The following is an 18,663-nucleotide window of genomic DNA, read 5'->3' on the forward strand; positions in this document are numbered from 1 at the left end:
AGATTCACCAACACAGATGTCCAGAATACTGTGGAATTATGAAATGAAAACAGAGCTAATTTGTATTGGCTTCAATGGGCTACCGATACTCCTGTTTCACTGGCTACGTCACGCGCATACGTCATCATCCAAAGGCGTTTTCAAGCGGAAGTTTAGCGGGAAATTTAAAATTGCACTTTATAAGTTAACCCGGCCGTATTGGCATGTGTTGCAATGTTAAGATTTCATCATTGATATATATACTATCAAACTGCGTGGTCGGTAGTAGTGGCTTTCAGTAGGCCTTTAAAATCCAAGCATTTTCAAGGTTTTTAAGCACCCGTACGAACCCTGACCAGTGCACTCTATAGTCCGGAAAACGCAGTATTTATAAGTGGGTGTGGCCTGGGCAAGGTCTGGGTCTGGGATCGATTTCAAGTTGATTGCAATGTAAAAAAAGAAATGTGCTTGGATTTGTGCATGCACCCACGTAATTTTCTGGATTTGAACGTGCATTTATTTTAGTAGGAAGTCCACACTAATATTGTTATATGAAGCCCCTGGTTACTCTCATCTAAGCATCAACACTCAAATGTTGCATTTCACTCACTGCAATCAAATTAATTAATGGAAAACTTCCTATCCGACCCATGGAAGACATTGTTATGTATGACTCTCTGTAGTTAATACTTAGAATGATTTATTCCAAAAACATTAACTCTTTAATAAAAAAAAACAAAACAAAAAAACAAAACAAGGCATGAAAGCCAACGCCTGAGGGGACGCAGCCTCCAATGTTTATTTTCTAAATTGCATTGTGCATCTACACATTCAGTAGTTAAGACAAATCTATTGCTTTTCTCCTGGTGAAATCCTTTATGCCTCCATCTGTCGTTATTTAGAGGCAAGATGGAATGTCTACCGAGCAAAACCTCGCTGATACAAATGTTGAACTGATTAAATTCAACATTCATCATGCCCATCCATAGTGGTTTCAGTTTTAACCATTCATCCACTCTCTTGTATTCTTTTTGACAGGTACACTGGAGCCTCAATAACCATTGATTGTTTTTATCATTCACGATTTACATAATTGACATTGATTTCTGTTCAGGAGAGATCACACAGAAGATAATACACATAATAACAGAATAAATGAACAAATTAAAACGATGGTTTGACAAAAACAGACTATCCTTGAATCTCAGTGAAACTCAAATAATGCTATTTGGTAACAGTAGAAAAGAGCATCATACACGGATACAAATAGTAGATATTGAAAGGGTAAAAGAAACCAGATTTTTCGGAGTATTATTAGATGATAAAATTAACTGGAAATCTCATATACAAAATATACAACATAAGGTGGCAAAAAACATTTCAATAATGAACAAAGCAAAATACGTCCTGGGCCAAAAATCCCTTCATATTCTCTATTGCTCGCTAGTGTTGCCATATTTGAGTTATTGTGCAGAAATATGGGGAAATAACTACAAATGTGCGCTTCATTTGTTAATCGTGTTACAATAAAGATACATTAGACTGATACATAATGTTGGATATAGAGAAAATACAAACCCTTTATTTATTGAGTCAAAAATATTGAAGTTCGATGATTTGGTAAAACAGCAAAAAAGCTAAACGTATGTACAAAGCAAACTATAACCTGCTACCCAAGAATGTACAACAATTTTCTCTACTAAAGAGGAGAAATCTTAAAACCTATCTCTTCTCGCTGGCCTTTAACCTGAGCTGAGCCCGCCCACTAGGCCACCATTAATAGTCCCCCCGCATCCCCTTCGCTTTATTATTTTTTTTTTAATTTGTTTCACTTTAATTATTTCATTATTTTTTATCTTGCAATTTTACTTTTTATCCGAACACTTTCACCGTATTTATTTTGCACTATCTTGTTTAGCTTATGCATTGTTTATGTTTTTTTTGTTTTGTTTTTTGCTCTATACTTTTTAACCTGTAAAACACTTTGGTCCAATTTAAAACATTTTGTAAATGTGCTATATAAATAAAGTTGCCTTGCCTTACCTTGCCTACAAATATAAACTTATAGGAACATCTAATTTAAACCATTTGTATGCACGCACAACACTTAGAACCTTTAGCATATCAGTATGTGGAATTAAATTATGGAATGGATTAAGTAAAGAAGTTAAACAATGTACTGATATGATCCAGTTTAAGAGGTTGTTCAAATTATTAGTGCTTACAAAGTACAAAGAAGAGAACTAGAGATGTCTGATACTGGCTTTTTTGCCGATATCCGGTATTCCGATATTGTCCAACTCTTAATTACCGATTCCGATATCAATCTATACCGATATATACAGTCGTGGAATTAACACATTATAATGCCTAATTCTGTTGTGATGCCCCGCTGGATGCATTAAACAATGTAACAAGGTTTTCCAAAATAAATCAACTCTAGTTATGGAAAAAAAAAAAAGCCAACATGGCACTGCCATATTTATTATTGAAGTCACAAAGTGCATTAATTTTTTTAACATGCCTCAAAACACCAGCTTGGAATTTGGGACATGCTCTCTCTGAGAGAGCATGAAGAGGTTGAGGTGGGCGGGGTTGAGGTGTGTGTGTGTGTGTGTGTGTGGGGGGGGGGGGGGGTGTATATTGTAGCGTCCCGGAAGAGTTAATGCTGCAAGGGGTTCTGGGTATTTGTTCTGTTGTGTTTATGTTGGTGTACGGTGCAGATGTTCTCCCGAAATGTGTTTGTCATTCTTGTTTGGTGTGGGTTCACAGTGTGGCGCATATTTGTAACAGTGTTAAAGTTGTTTATACGGCTACCCTCAGTGTGACCTGTATGGCTGTTGACCAAGTATGCAGCCCGATATTATCGGACATCTCTACTTTCAACCTTATTGAAAATAAGATATTCTTCATCTCAGTATATGTATCAAGGCTGACTTAATTATATATTACAAAAACTGCTGTCTTAATCATTCACGGATGTCATTGTGCTCCAAAAAGAAGTCAGTAAATCAGGGGTGTCCAATTTTTTTTCCACAAAAGGGCCACACCGTTTTGATAAATTATTTTGTAAAAAATAAAATAAAATAAAATAAAATAAAACAGACATATAATTTCCAGACAAAACAATTTAGCTACCATATTTGCTTACTATGCTTACATTTTTACTGTCGGTATATGAAACACGCTGACTTTTATCATGCAGATACAAAAATACCACTTCAGCACAATTGACAATAATTTATAGCAACGGCCCTTAAGCATAAAGTTGTGTGATAATATATACATTATTATTCTAACAGCTTCAACAAAACAAACATGACCTACGGTTGGTTTTGGACACGATCCGAGCTGCAAACAGCACATTCAGGTGTCTCAGCAAAACACGCGGCTGGGGGATAGGTTTCTCATGATATTTCCCAGTACAGCCTGTAAACAAGTATTGGCACTGTTGAGCTGACATACTTCCATTACACTCAGGCCTGGTGCCACTAATGGGATTTTAGGTGAGGGGAATGGAAAGGAGGCCAGGGAGAATCGAGGGGAAAGAGAGCGCGGCCGAGCAAATGAGAAAGCTTACGTTGCAGCACAGGTAGCGGGGCTGAGGGGACACCAGATTAGTTGTGCAGGTTAGTTTGCACAATTTGCTCGTTGTTTGAGTGAATTTAACATATTCCACTTTTCGGTAAGCTGGGAGTACCCGTAGGACGCCTGAGTTGTGAGAGGAGGGAGGACTTCCCCGGGCGTGAACTGTCCGCCACGCTTTAGCACATGAACGATCTGTGTCTAACACTGAGGTCTATAAAAAAAATAAATAAAAAAAAGCGCCTGTCAGTAATTCACCGCATTCAACTTTTGGAAAGGAAATCAAGTCAGATGCAACATGAAGATGTTCTAGGGTAGGGTTTCTTAAAAAGGGGAACTGCACTTTTTGGGGGATTTTGCACATCATTCATAATCCTTATGTAAGACAAGCATACACGTTTTTTTATTTATTTTTTTATGCATTCTAACTCGTAAATAAACATTAGCAAAAGTCAGCTAACACTGGAACCAATGAAAGTTGCTCTATTTCGCCTATAAAGCTCTCTAAAAAACCTCCATCAAAGTTGTGGACTAAGTAGTTTTGTCCCGATATTAATATGTTGGTACCGGTACCAAAATCATTTCAATACTTTTCTGTACTTTTCTAAATAAAGGGGACCACAAAAAAATTAATTATTGGCTTTATTTTTACAATAAATCTTAAGGTACATTAAACATATGTTTCTTATTGCAAGTTTGTCCTTAAATAAAATAGTGAACATACAAGACAACTTGTCTTTTATTAGTAAGTAAGCAAACAAAGGCTCCTAATTTAGCTGCTGACATATGCAGTAACACCTTGAGTCATTTTCCATTCTATTATTTTGTGAAAATGATCAAGGACAAGTGGTAGAAAATGGATTATCAATCTACTTGTTCATTTACGGTTAATATCTGCTTACTTTCTCTTTTAACATGTTCTGTCTACACTTCTGTTAAAATGTAATAATCACATACTCTTCTGTTGATTGAATGCTTTACATTAGTTTTGGATGATACCACAAATTTGGGTATCAATCTGATACCAAGTAGTTACAGGATCATACAATGGTCATATTCAAAGACATCATGTGTCCAGGGACATATTTCATGGGTTTATAAAAATAGTATACAAAAAAACAAAAACGAAAGAAGATGTTGTGGTGCCAAAAAATGTAGCCGTAATTATAGTAGTATCGACTAGATACGCTACTGTACTTGGTATCATTACAGTGGATGTTAAGTGTAGATCCACCAAAACCGTTTGTTTAAATTTCGCTGGTTGTGGCGGACCGGTACTTTTCAGAGGCAGTATAGTACCGAATATGTTTCATTAGTATCGCGGTACTATACTAATACCGGTATACCGTTCAACCCTAACAAGCACACAACATATAAGGGTTAGGGTTAAGGTTAAGGTTACTAATAAGCAATAATTCTGAGGTTATTGAGGGAAGACTCTTAGTTAATGGCCTACTGGTTGTATAATAAGGCCATGCAGAATAAGGCATTAATAAGTACTTAATAATGACTACTTAAGAGCCAATATGCTACTAATTTGCATGTTAATAAGCAACTAATTAATGGTGAATATGTTCCCCATACTAAAGTGTTACCGATATTCTACATCATGAGAATCAATAATAAAAGCATGTTTGTCTTGTCATCACTTTCTGCTTCACGCCCACTTTACCTCCAATTTGAAGACTTGTGATTGGAATTTATTGAAATTAAATTATTTGACCATGACATTCTTCGCCCCCGTGTCTTTATTTAAATACCATGTGTGTGGCTAAGTGGAACATGAAACTCGGAGCTACAATCAAAATGCTGTTTGTTTGAAGACCGAACCATAAAAAAACACTACTTGTTTAAACATTGCATTATGAGCTCAGAGGCACTGCGGAAGCTATCGTCAGTTTTCTCCCCTCAAAGAATGACATCAATGTGTCGCACATTTGTCCCTGTGGGCCAATAGTAAAAGACAATCCTCACATTACTGTGGGAATGATGGCTTGAGTCCAACCCAGGGGAGTATTTTTTCTTTTGAATTTCCTTCAGGGTTAATAAACTACCTATTGATCGATCGCTCTCATATCCCCGTCCATCTCACAAAAGATTGAAGACTTTTGTTTTTGCTCCCATTTTTGATGAGCTAAAGTCAAAGATTTGAACTTTTTCTCTCAAATAGTGTTAATAATCTGTATAAATCTGTGTTAGTGAGCATTTACCCTTTGCCGAAATAATCCATCCACCTGAAAAGTGTGGCATATTAAGATGCTTACTGATTAGAAACGTGTTTTTTTTTTTTTTTTGCACTGGTGCGCCTTAGTTGGTCCAGAAATAAACAGCCACTCCAAAATGTGCAGATTTTACTGTATTGGGGCTGCAGGTGTCAAAAACCACCATTTGCATCATTTACCATAAACAGTACAGGCCAAAAGTTTGGACACACCTTCTCATTCAATGCATTTTATTTATTTTCATGACTATTTACATTGTAGATTGTCACTGAAGGCATCAAAACTATGAATGAACACATGTGGAGTTATGTACTTAACAACAAAAGGTGAAATAACTGAAAAAATGTTTTAATAATAATAATAATAATAATAATAATAATAATAATAATAATAATATTATATTTTATTTGTAAAAAGCACTTTACGTTGAGCAAACAACTTCAAAGTGCCACAGTGTTAAAAAAAAATAGTAATAATAATAATAATAATAATAATAAAAGATAATAAAAATAAATAAAATATAAAACTAAAAACAGCCGACTAGCTAGAACCAGCATGCATATCTACAAAAATCTATAAAAAGTCTTTTTTAAAAAGATGGGTTTTTAAGCCTTTTTTAAAAGCATCCACAGTCTGAGGTGCCCTCGGGTGGTCAGGGAGAGCGTTCCACAGACTGGGAGCAGCGGAGAAGAAAGCCCGGTCTCCCATAGTTCGTAGCTTTGTCCTTGAAGGTTGGAGGAGGTTAGAGGAGGTTTTATATTCTAATTTCTTCAAAATAGCCACCCTTTGCTCTGATTACTTTTACACACTCTTGGCATTCTCTCGATGAGCTTCAAGAGGTAGTCACCTGAAATGATTTTCACTTTACAGGTGTGCTTGAAGCTCATCGAGAAAATGCCAAAAGTGTGCAAAGCAGTAATCAGAGCAAAGGGTGGCTATTTTGAAGAAACTAGAATATAAAACATGTTCTCAGTTATTTCACCTTTTTTTGTTAAGTACATAACTCCACATGTGTTCATTTATAGTTTTGATGCCTTCAGTGACAATCTACAATGTAAATAGTCATGAAAATAAAGAAAATGCATTGAACGAGGAAAAGGGATATCCAAACTTTTGGCCTGTACTGTACGCCAATCCAGAACATCCACAACATGCTCAACAGGTGTGATGTCCGGTGCTGGTTCTCAGCTTCCCGGAATGATATACAGACCCTTGCAACATGGGGCCGTGCATGATCATATGCAAAAAGCAAACACACCAGCCAGGAAAGAAGGAGGGATTTGCTGTGGACTTAAACAGGAATATTTGCAAGGAGTACGGCACTGACACACGCATTGATGATTTGGTCGTGGATGAATGGCGGGTGACAGGTTCTCATTAGAGATGTCCGATAATGTATTTTTTGCCGATATCCGATATTCCGATATTGTCCAACTATTAATTACCGATTCCGATATCAACCGATACGATATATACAGTCGTGGAATTAACACATTATTATACCTAATTTTGTTGTGATGCCCCGCTGGATGCATTAAACAATGTAACAACGTTTTCCAAAATAAATCTTAACAAATTCTGGGTATTTGTTCTGTTGTGTCTATGTTGTGTTACGGTGCGGATGTTCTACCGAAATGTGTTTGTCATTCTTGTTTGGTGTGGGTTCACAGTGTGGCGCATATTTGTAACAGTGTTAAAGTTGTTTATACGGCCACTCTCAGTGTGATCTGTATGGCTGTTGACCAAGTATGCTTAGCATTCGCTTGTGTGTGTGAAAAGCCGTAGATATTATGTGACTGGGCCGGCATGCAAAGGCAGTGCCTTTAAGGTTTATTGGCGCTCTGTACTTCTCCTTACGTCCGTGTACACAGCGGCGTTTTAAAAAGTCATACATTTTACTATTGAAACCGATAATTTTGAAACCGATACCGTTAATTTCCGATATTAAATTTTACAGCATTTATCGGCCGATAATATCCGCAGCCCGATATTATCGGACATCTCTAGTTCTCATCCCCATTAAGTTGTTCACTGACTCACCCCTGCTAATGCTATCTAAAATTTAAAAAAAAAGGAAAACCAGGTAATATGTCATTAATTATGCAACTTTTAATCAAGCTGCATTTTTTTAAACCGCAAAAGCACAGATGCGTTTCCAGCCTCAAATCAACTCTCCTTGCCCGAGCTGAATCCCTGGGTGCTTGACGATGACTCGACTCTCACCAAATTACAAATACTGAATGAAGACTCGACTGTGACTGATTTACAGATACTGTTCAAAAGGCTCACGTCTCACTGAATCAACCGCGTAGCTATGAGTTAGCCCGAGAGGAAACAGTGAAACCTTGATTTATGAACGCCTCTATTTGGAAACATTTCCGGTTTACCAACCTTTACATTGAGTCATTAGCCTCAGTGCACTGCCATTTCGATGACATTACTTACGTTACCCTCGCTGACAACAAGCTATCCATACACTTGGGTAAAACGGAATCCATCCTGTTTGGGTCCCACATCAACCTTAAGAAAGTCAATGACTTCACTATAAAATCGGGTGACATTGTTATCACCAGGAAGGATGAGGTCACCTACCTAGGTTCCATTCTAGAGGCTAATCTTTCCTGTGATAAAATGTCAACCAAGGTCATCAAAAAGGTCAACCAAAGAACGAGATTTCTCTATAGAATCTCCTCTCTGGTCAACAAAAGCACCATGAGGATTCTGGCGGGAACTCTCGTTCAACCCTTTTTCGATTACACATGCACCTCCTGGTACCCTAGCACCTCCAAAACCCTCAAATCTAAACTCCAAACATCCCAGAACAAGCTAGTCAGATTACTTCTAGACCTCCACCCCAGATCCCACCTCACTCCTACCCACTTCTCCAAAGTGGGCTGGCTCAGGGTGGAGGACAGAGTAAAACAACTTGCACTGAGCCTGGTCTATAAAATCCGCTACACCTCCCTGATACCGAAGTACATGTCAAACTACTTCCTTAACGTAAATGACCGCCATAACCACAACACCAGGGGGAGCCTCACTAACCACATTAAACCCAGATTCCGATCTAACAAAGGTCTTAACTCATTCTCTTTCTATGCCACATCAATGTGGAATGTGCTCCCAACAGGTGTAAAAGAAAGGCCATCTCTATCCTCCTTCAAAACCACAATAAAAGTACACCTCCAGGCAGCTACAACCCTAAACTAAATAATTCAATGGGATTATCTTGTGTGGTGACTGTATTATGATGATAGTATATATCTGATTGTATATATCTGTATCATGAATCAATTTAAGTGGACCCCGACTTAAACAAGTTGAAAAACGTATTCGGGTGTTACCATTCAGTGGTCAATTATACAGAATATGTACTTCACTGTGCAACCTACTAATAAAAGTTTCAATCAATCAATCAAACCCACGGACACGGCCATTTTGAAGAGGCGTGGTCCCCCTCACATACTGTTTTTATCCTATACATACGAGCACTGCAATTTTGAAGAGTTTGCACAGTCATTACTCGGTCGTCACTGCTTCAGCGTGTTTCTTTAAACGTCACTCACCAAGTTTTTTTCTAATTGTGTTATTCAATATGGGCTTAGAAAGCCAACAAACCAACCTGGAATGGAGGCGGGATTTGCTGTGGACTTAAAAAGGACTGTTTGCACTAAGTTCGGAATCCAGTGTTTTAACAGTTCCTCACATACCTTTTACACATCAACAGAAAATGTATGGGTATTTATTAGGGATGTCCGATAATGGCTTTTTGCCGATATCCAATATTCCGATATTGTCCAACTCTTTAATTACCGATACCAATATCAACCGATACCGATATATATAGTCATGGAATTAACACATTATTATGCCTAATTTGGACAACCAGGTATGGTGAAGATAAGGTCCTTTTTGAAAAAAATAATAAAATAAGATAAGATAAATAAATTTAAAAAAAATTCTTGAATAAAAAAGAAAGTAAAACAATATAAAAACAGTTACATAGAAACTAGTAATTAATGAAAATGAGTCAAATTAACTGTTAAAGGTTAGTGCTATTAGTGGACCAGCAGCACGCACAATCATGTGTGCTTACGGACTGTATCCCTTGCAGACTGCATTGATATATATTGATATATAATGTAGGAACCAGAATATTAATAACACAAAGAAACAACCCTTTTGTGTGAATGAGTGTAAATGGGGGAGGGAGGTTTTTTGGGTTGGTGCACTAATTGTAAGTGTATTTTGTGTTTTTTATGTTGATTTAATTAAAAAAACAAAAAAAAAAAAACGATACCGATAATTAAAAAAATTATACCGATAATTTCCGATATAACATTTTAAAGCATTTATCGGCCGATATTATCGGACATCTCTAGTATTTATTAATTTTGATTCCATCTAGGGCTGGGCGATATATCGAACACACCCGATATATCGTGGGTTTGTCTCTGTGCGATGTAGAAAATTACTATTTCGTGAGTATACGTTCTCACGCAGTTGCTTTTAGCTGTGGGCATTACACTAATGGCTTTTTCTCACTCTTTTTTGTCTCTTCTTCACACAGAGAGATAAAACAAGCGGACTTTGTTACACACGTCACATACTGTCATACGCCCTCGCTGAGCAGAGAGGTAGCAGCATGGGTAAAGTTAGCGGTGGCCAGGTAGTTATACTGGTAACAAATGGAGGAAGATTTAATTCCCAAGAAAAACAGCACTGGGTCCATCGTCTGGCGGTGGTTTGGCTTCAAGCGGGAAGATGTTGAACAGAAAACCGTAATATGTCAAGTGTGCGGCAAAAGCGTTGCTACAAAAAATAGCAGCAGTACTAATTTGTAGCATCATTTGAAAAGTCACCCGCTAGAGAATGAGGAGTGCTTGAAACTCCGCATGTCAACACCCAACAAAATGCCGAAGCAACCAGCCATGACCCAATTGAGCCTGGCGTCTTCCATTTCCACATCAACACCATATGAAAAATATAGTCAAAAACAGGCGATAACGTCCGCAGGAACCTACCACATAGCGAAGGACATACACAATTTGATTTCCTATTATGCAGCTCATTTTTATTTGACAGTTTTTGAAATATCTTGTGTGACATCATGCACAAAAGTGCACTTTATTTGTTTTAGACTATTGTAGTGGCGTTCTGTACAAAAAGTGCACTTTAATTTAGTGTTGTTTTGATATGTCATCTTAGTGACATCATGCACAAAAGTGCACTAATAGCTTGTGTTAAAATGTCTCTGACAATCTTGCACTTTCTGTTTTGGAAATGACATGAATGTTTGTGCCACTGCTTAATAACTGTTTAATAAATACACTTTTGGTCAATTGACTTACCGTATTTTTCGGAGTATAAGTCGCACCGGAGTATAAGGCGCACCGACCGAAAATGCATAATAAAGAAGGAAAAAAACATATATAAATCGCACTGGAGTATAAGTCGCATTTTTGGGGGAAATTTATTCGATAAAACCCAACACCAAGAATAGACATTTGAAAGGCAATTTAAAATAAATAAAGAATAGTGAACAACAGGCTGAATAAGTGTACGTTATATGACGCATAAATAACCAATTGAGAACGTGCCTGGTATGTTAACGTAACATATTATGGTAATAGTCATTCAAATAACTATAACATATAGGACATGCTATACGTTTACCAAACAATCTGTCACTCCTAATCGCTAAATCCCATGAAATCTTATACGTCTAGTCTCTTACGTGAATGAGCTAAATAATATTATTTGATATTTTACGGTAATGTGTTAATCATTTCACACATAAGTCGCCCCTGAGTATAAGTCGCACCCCCGGCCAAACTATGACAAAAACTGCGACTTATAGTCCGAAAAATACGGTAGTTGTGATTTTCCTCTCTGCATGAAAGTTTAAAATGAGCATATATTAATGCAGTATGAAGAAGAATGTTTTAATGTAGACACATAGAATCATCATACTGCTGTGATTATACGCATCAAGTGTTCATTCAAGGCTAAGGCCAAATATCGAGATATATATATTGTGTATCGTGACATGGCCTAAAAATATCGAGATATTAATAAAAGGCCATATCGCCCAGGCCTAATTCCAACACACCAGCAGCAGGTATCAGCAAGAACAACGCACATTTTTCCGTCAACATACCGCTTCCTCATTCTCCACCAATCGCCCTCTCAAGGAGGAGCATTCACCAAATCTATCCAGGAGATCGCAAAAAGCCGCTGCCTGACCAGGGCTCAGAAAATCTGCAGAGACTCCTCCCACCCCCACCAAGGACTGTTTTCACTGCTGGACTCTAGAAAGAGGTTCCGCAGCCTCCAAAGCAGAACCTCCAAGTTCTGTAACAGCTTCTTCCCTCAGGCCGTAACACTCTTGAACGCATCATAATTATCCCCTCAACTCCCCCCAAAATGGATTAACTCGCTGGAATATAAAAGACAATAAAACATACATCCATAATCGTGGATGCATATGAAAAAGTGCAATATATTTATCTGTACAGTAACTTATTTATTTATTTATATATGCACCTTATTGCTTTTTTATCCTGCACTACCATGAGCTAATATAATGAAATTTCGTTCTTATCTGTACTGTAAAGTTCAAATTTGAATGACAATAAAAAGGAAGTCTAAAAATATCAGAATTATGAACAACAACAACAGACACACAGGTTTTTACAATATGAATCTGTTTTCCCCCTCATCCTTGTGGCGCCCCCTAGAACAGTGTTTTTCAACCTTTTTTGAGCCAAGGCACATTTTTTGCGTTGAAAAAATCCGGAGGCACACCACCAGCAGAAATCATTAAAAACGAAACTCAGTTGACAGTAAAAAGTCCATCCATCCATCCATTTTCTACCGCTTGTCCCTTTTGGGGTTGCGGGCGGTGCTGGTGTTTTAGTTCTTGTCTTGCGCTCCTATATTGGTAGCTTTTCCTCTTTTTTTTGGTATTTTCCTGTAGCAGTTTCATGTCTTCCTTTGAGCGATATTTCCCGCATCTACTTTGTTTTTATCCTTCTTCGTGGGGACATTGTCGATTGTCATGTCATGTTCGGATGTACATTGTAAGTCTTTGCTGTCGTCCAGCATTCTGTTTTTGTTGATTTTGTAGCCGATTCAGTTTTAGTTCCGTTCTGCGTAGCCTTCCCTAAGCTTCAATGCCTTTTCTTAGAGGCATTTACCTTTTGTTTATTTTTTGTTTAAGCATTAAATGCCTTTTTACCTGCACCCTGCCTCCCGCTGTTTCCGACATCTACAAAGCAATTAGCTACCTGCCACCACCTACTGATATGGAAGAGTATTACACGGTTACTCTGCCGAGCTTTAGACATCACCGACACTCAACAACAACACATCATTTGCAGACTATAATTACTGGTTTGCAAAAAATGTTTTACCCCAAATAGGTGAAATTATATAATCTCCCACGGCACACCAGATTGTATCTCACGGCACACTAGTGTGCCGCGGCACAGTGGTTGAAAAACACTGCCCTAGAGAACGCCGCCCTGGGCATCTGGCCATATGGTCCATATTTAAAACAACTACTGCTGCTAAAGATGCCCATTCAAAGACCTGCAAACCTTTACCAACTGAGGTAAGCACGATGCACGATTTACAGAATGTGTTGGCTTCAGCAGTGATTCACACAGTATGTTCATCTGGAACACCTATTACCAACTTGGCAGTGCACTGACTCATTAATAACTAAGCCTAGAAAGCAGATCATGACTCGCTAATTGGTAATATTCATTAGTATATACTGTAGTGAACTCCGTCAGATTTAGCTCCGTAATGTCACATTGTTTCCACATTTTTTAAACGTGAGTCAACGGACATAATGTTTACTTTCACCAAGGATTACAGTATATCTACCAGCGGGGATGCTTAAGTCTGCCTTGTCCTAAGGGGTGACATTAACACAAAATTGAAATCCGCAAAAGGCTTATGCGGAAGCTGGAAATACATAATTCATTAGTAAGTATAAATATCATCAAACAGCCATACCGCGAACCACTCTGTGTCTAAAATAAGGACCCTAGGCCCTTTATTGACCACCATTCTGAAGGTTTGATGAAATATTGTAATAACACATATACATTAATAACAATTTGTTCTATCTTGATACAACACAAAACTGTCAATGATTTCTTGAAATTATTATCTGATTTTGACTTTCATTGGATTTGTTTTAGTATCTTTATTGTACAAAATGTATCAAGGACCTTTAAAAGCGACCTATGATGAATTTTGTCTTTCCAGACTTATTAATATTGTTACTGTTTCAGGCTACGAGGAAATACAAAAAAATGGTAAGATAACTTTTTATTTTCATCAAAGCCCCCCCCCCCAAGATAAACCGGTTAAAACACGGCACACATAAAGCTTAACCTATTTCTTACTATAACAATCTACAAGGTTAATATATTCTGCTTATTTCTTCCCCTCCATTTAGCTGCTTTCTTTCGTTATTCAAGTTCATTACATTTATGTATTGTTGCATTTGAAACAATTTTATTGTTGATGATAATAAAGGTAATTATCATTACTAATTATTATCAATAGTGCTATTTTTATTGGTATTTTTATTGCTTCATTTGTGGCGCAATAATATTCATTGTCATTTCTGTGTTATTAATATTTACTTCAGTAACTGCTTCTGTGCTACCATTCTTAGTATCACATTTGTACTTATCCTTTTGTAAAGTAAATTTGTACAGCATAAATGGGCATCCACATCAACAATATGATGTGGATGGACAGGACAAAAAAAAAAAAAAAAAATAAAATAAATAAAATAAAATTATATATATATATATATATATATATATATATATATATATATATATATATACACACATATACATGTATATATATACATACATATACATATATATACATATATATATATATACATATATATATATATATATATATATATATATATATATATATATATATATATATATATATATACATATATATATATATATATATATATATATATATATATATATATATATATATATATATATATTTATGTGTATATAAATGTATGTATAAATGTATAAATATACACATATACATATATATATATATATATATATATATATATATATATATATATATATATATATATATATATATATACACACATATACATGTATATATATACATACATATACATATATATATACATATATACATATATATATATATATATATATATATATATATATATATATATACATATATATATATAGATTTATGTGTATATAAATGTATGTATAAATGTATAAATATACACACATATATATATATATATATATATATATATATATATATATATATATATATATATATATATATATATATATATATACACACACATATACATGTATATATATACATACATATACATATATATATATACATATATATATATATATATATATATATATATATATATACATATATATATACATATATACATATATATATATATATATATATACATATATATATATATATATATATATATATATATATATATATATATATATATATATATATATATATATATATATATATATTTATGTGTATATAAATGTATGTATAAATGTATAAATATACACATATACATATATATATATATATATATATATATACACACACATATACATGTATATATATACATTCATATACATATATATATACATATATACATATATACATATATATATATATATATATATATATATATATACATATATATAGATTTATGTGTATATAAATGTATGTATAAATGTATACATATACACATATATATATATATATATATATATATATATATATATATATATATATATATATATATATATATATATATATATATATATATATATATATATATATATATATATATATATATATATATATATATATATATATATATATATATATAAGCTATTTAAAATGCAGTCGGCTTTCGGCCCTCGACCAAATTTTTGTCGCCCAATTCGGCCCCCAAGTCGAAAAGTTTGAACACCCCTGATCTAGACCACAAGGACATGTTTTAAAAGTAGACTCAAATTATCATAGTTCCCCTTTTAGGCTTTAAATTTCCTTGCTTGTTTTCTTTGTGTGAGAAGTAAGAAGAGGGTGTAGATGTAAAGTATGTATCTTGGTACGACACTTCTTGCCTACATTGGTATTGGAGTTCCAAACATAGATGTACTTACCCACAGGACAGGCGCCCTCGGACAGAATAAGTACTTCAGACTGCTGCTTGCAGGCATCTCTACGCAGAAAACACTCGTTCCGGTAGTTCTGATTGTTCGAGCCGCAAACCGGAGCATAGTCATTGTTGCACTGTGGAGAGATCAAATCAGGAGTATTAGTATCAAGAGGCATGTAGAAAAATGCCAAAATGTCACTAATAAATGAAGAAAAAGGGCACAATCTGTACTTGCTGTTCTAAGCAGACAAAAATCACACCCTAGATTTACGGGCCTGTTTTCTTTCGCAGTTGCACTGTTTTGACAGAGGCCCCGGACATGGAACACGCAGATCTGTTTAATCTGCTCTGCCTGAACGCGTCAATTTCTACAGCTTCTCGAAAAGTGACAGCGAGCAATCGCGGCATCAGAAAACTGCCCACTCTCCAACTTGACATGACAAGGCGACGTTGCAGCTGCCAAGCAAACCAGTTCTGCTGCGTCCTCAAGTGTAACCTTAGCGGAACTAAGACCAACACAAACCGTTTTCTGAGAAACCGATAAATCCTTATTTTATATTGTGAGGACCTAGACCAGGGGTGTCAAATGTACGGCCTTTATCCGGCCCGCTGGATGAGTTTGCTAAGTATAAAAATGAGCCGACATTTTTTAATAAAATAAACTGCTGTTCTAAATGTGTCCACTAGATGTCGCAATAGCAATTATTTGTATCTTTGTCGATTATGCTACATACACTATATTGCCAAAAGCATTTGGCCACCCATCCAAATGATGAGAATCAGGTGTCCTAATCACTTGGCCCGGTGTATAAAACCAAGCACTTAGCCATGGAGACTGTTTCTACAAACATGTGTGAAAGAATGGGCCGCTCTCAGTGATTTCCAGCGTGGAACTGTCATAGGATGCCACCTGTGCAACAAATCCAGTCGTGAAATGTCCTCGCTCCTAAATATTCCAAGGTCAACTTTATTATAAAAATAAGTGAAGAGTTTGGGAACAACAGCAAGTCAGCCACCCAGTGGTAGGCCACGTAAACAGACAGAGAAGGGTCAGCGGATGCTGAAGCGCATAGTGCAAAGACTTTCTGCACAGTCAGAGCTCCAAACTTCATGTGACCTTCCAATTAGCCCACGTACAGTACGCAGAGAGCTTCATGGAATGGGTTTCCATGGCCGTGCAGCTGCATCTAAGCCATACAGCGTGGGATGCAGTGGTGTAGAGCACGTTGCCACTGGACTCTAGAGCAGTGGAGACGCCTTCTCCGGAGTGATGAATCCCACTTTTCCATTTGGCAATCTGATGGGCCAGTCTGGGTTTGGAGGTTGCCAGGAGAACGCTACATTTCGGAGTGCATTGTGCCGAGTGTGAAATTTGGTGGAGGAGGAATTATGGTATGGGGTTGTTTTTTCAGGAGTTGGGCTTGGCCCCTTAGTTCCAGTGAAATGATCTATGAATGCTCCAGGATACCAAAACATTTTGGACAATTCCATGGGATGGCACTTCAAGTTCATACGTGAGTAAAGGCAGGTAGCCAAATACTTTTGGCAATATAGTGTATGTAAAAAAAACCTAAAAAAGTGCACCAGTCAAGGAAAATGAGCAAACTACATAAATAACATCCTGTAATTTGATTTTGATATTATTTTAATATCTTGATAAATTGAAAATTAACACCAATGAGTTGACTGATGAACATTATCACATAATTTATTCAGAAAGTATAAATAACGACAAGTAAAGGTAGAATACTATTAAAGGCTAAAGGCTCACCTTTTTAATCAGGCTTTTTACTGATCATCTTAAACTTATGTTATGTTTTTAATAATTTTTTTGTGTTGTTTTCTATCTTAGTTATTAATATTACTACTAGTATTCTCTCAATGTTATGTTTTTATTACTTTATCATTGTAATATTTACATTATTTCTATCTTATTTTTTACATATGTTTTATCCTATGTTTTACACTATTGCCGTTAATTTGAATTATTCTCCAATATGGACGCCTCAAAGGTGGTGTTTTTCCTCAAGTCCTCAGTGCAATGCCATGTTTTGTCAACAGTGCTGTGTGTGTACGTGTGTGTGTATGTGTGTGTTCTTGTGTTTCTACCCTTCTTGAGACATCGACAAGGAAAAGTATCTTCCATATGAGGACTGGTGAACAATTTAGGACCGAAATCATGGCCCCAATACGGAAGACCATTGCATCTAATAGAGAGGCAAATACTAGAGTCTGTGAACATTGCTCCAAAGTCAGGATTTTTTGTTGATTCAATGTGCATACAAAAGTAAACATTGACAGGTGCAAAGGCAGAAATATATGATAAAACAAGACGACAGCTAAAGAAGGACTTCCCTATTCATCCCTGAAAAACCCCGCCAGGTGAACAGTTGATTTTCGGTGCTGACGTAAGACAACCTGCGTCCCATATGTGACCATAGGATGAACAAATACACTATGGTACTAAGACTATAGTGGCCATTAACAGTTAGCTTCTACTATTCTTCTATTACGGTATAAATCGGTTGGTAGAGTGGCCGTGCCAGAAACTTGAGGGTTCCAGGTTTGATCCCCGCTTCCGTCATCCTAGTCACTGCCGTTGTGTCCTTGGGCAAGACACTT

The 18,663-nt window shown here is 36.1% G+C and overlaps 1 protein-coding gene across 1 annotated transcript in view; it reads right to left on the bottom strand.

Moving 5' to 3' along the window:
- LOC133663255 (tomoregulin-2-like) overlaps nucleotides 1-18,663 on the bottom strand; it is a 430,554-nt gene that overhangs the window by 229,241 nt on the left and 182,650 nt on the right. The window contains exon 3 of the mRNA XM_062067604.1: nucleotides 16,046-16,175. Coding sequence (XP_061923588.1) covers nucleotides 16,046-16,175 — 130 coding nt within the window. The remainder of the gene's footprint in view (nucleotides 1-16,045; nucleotides 16,176-18,663) is intronic.

The sequence above is a fragment of the Entelurus aequoreus genome, linkage group LG13 (genome assembly GCF_033978785.1).
Source record: "Entelurus aequoreus isolate RoL-2023_Sb linkage group LG13, RoL_Eaeq_v1.1, whole genome shotgun sequence".
NCBI lineage: Eukaryota > Metazoa > Chordata > Actinopteri > Syngnathiformes > Syngnathidae > Entelurus > Entelurus aequoreus.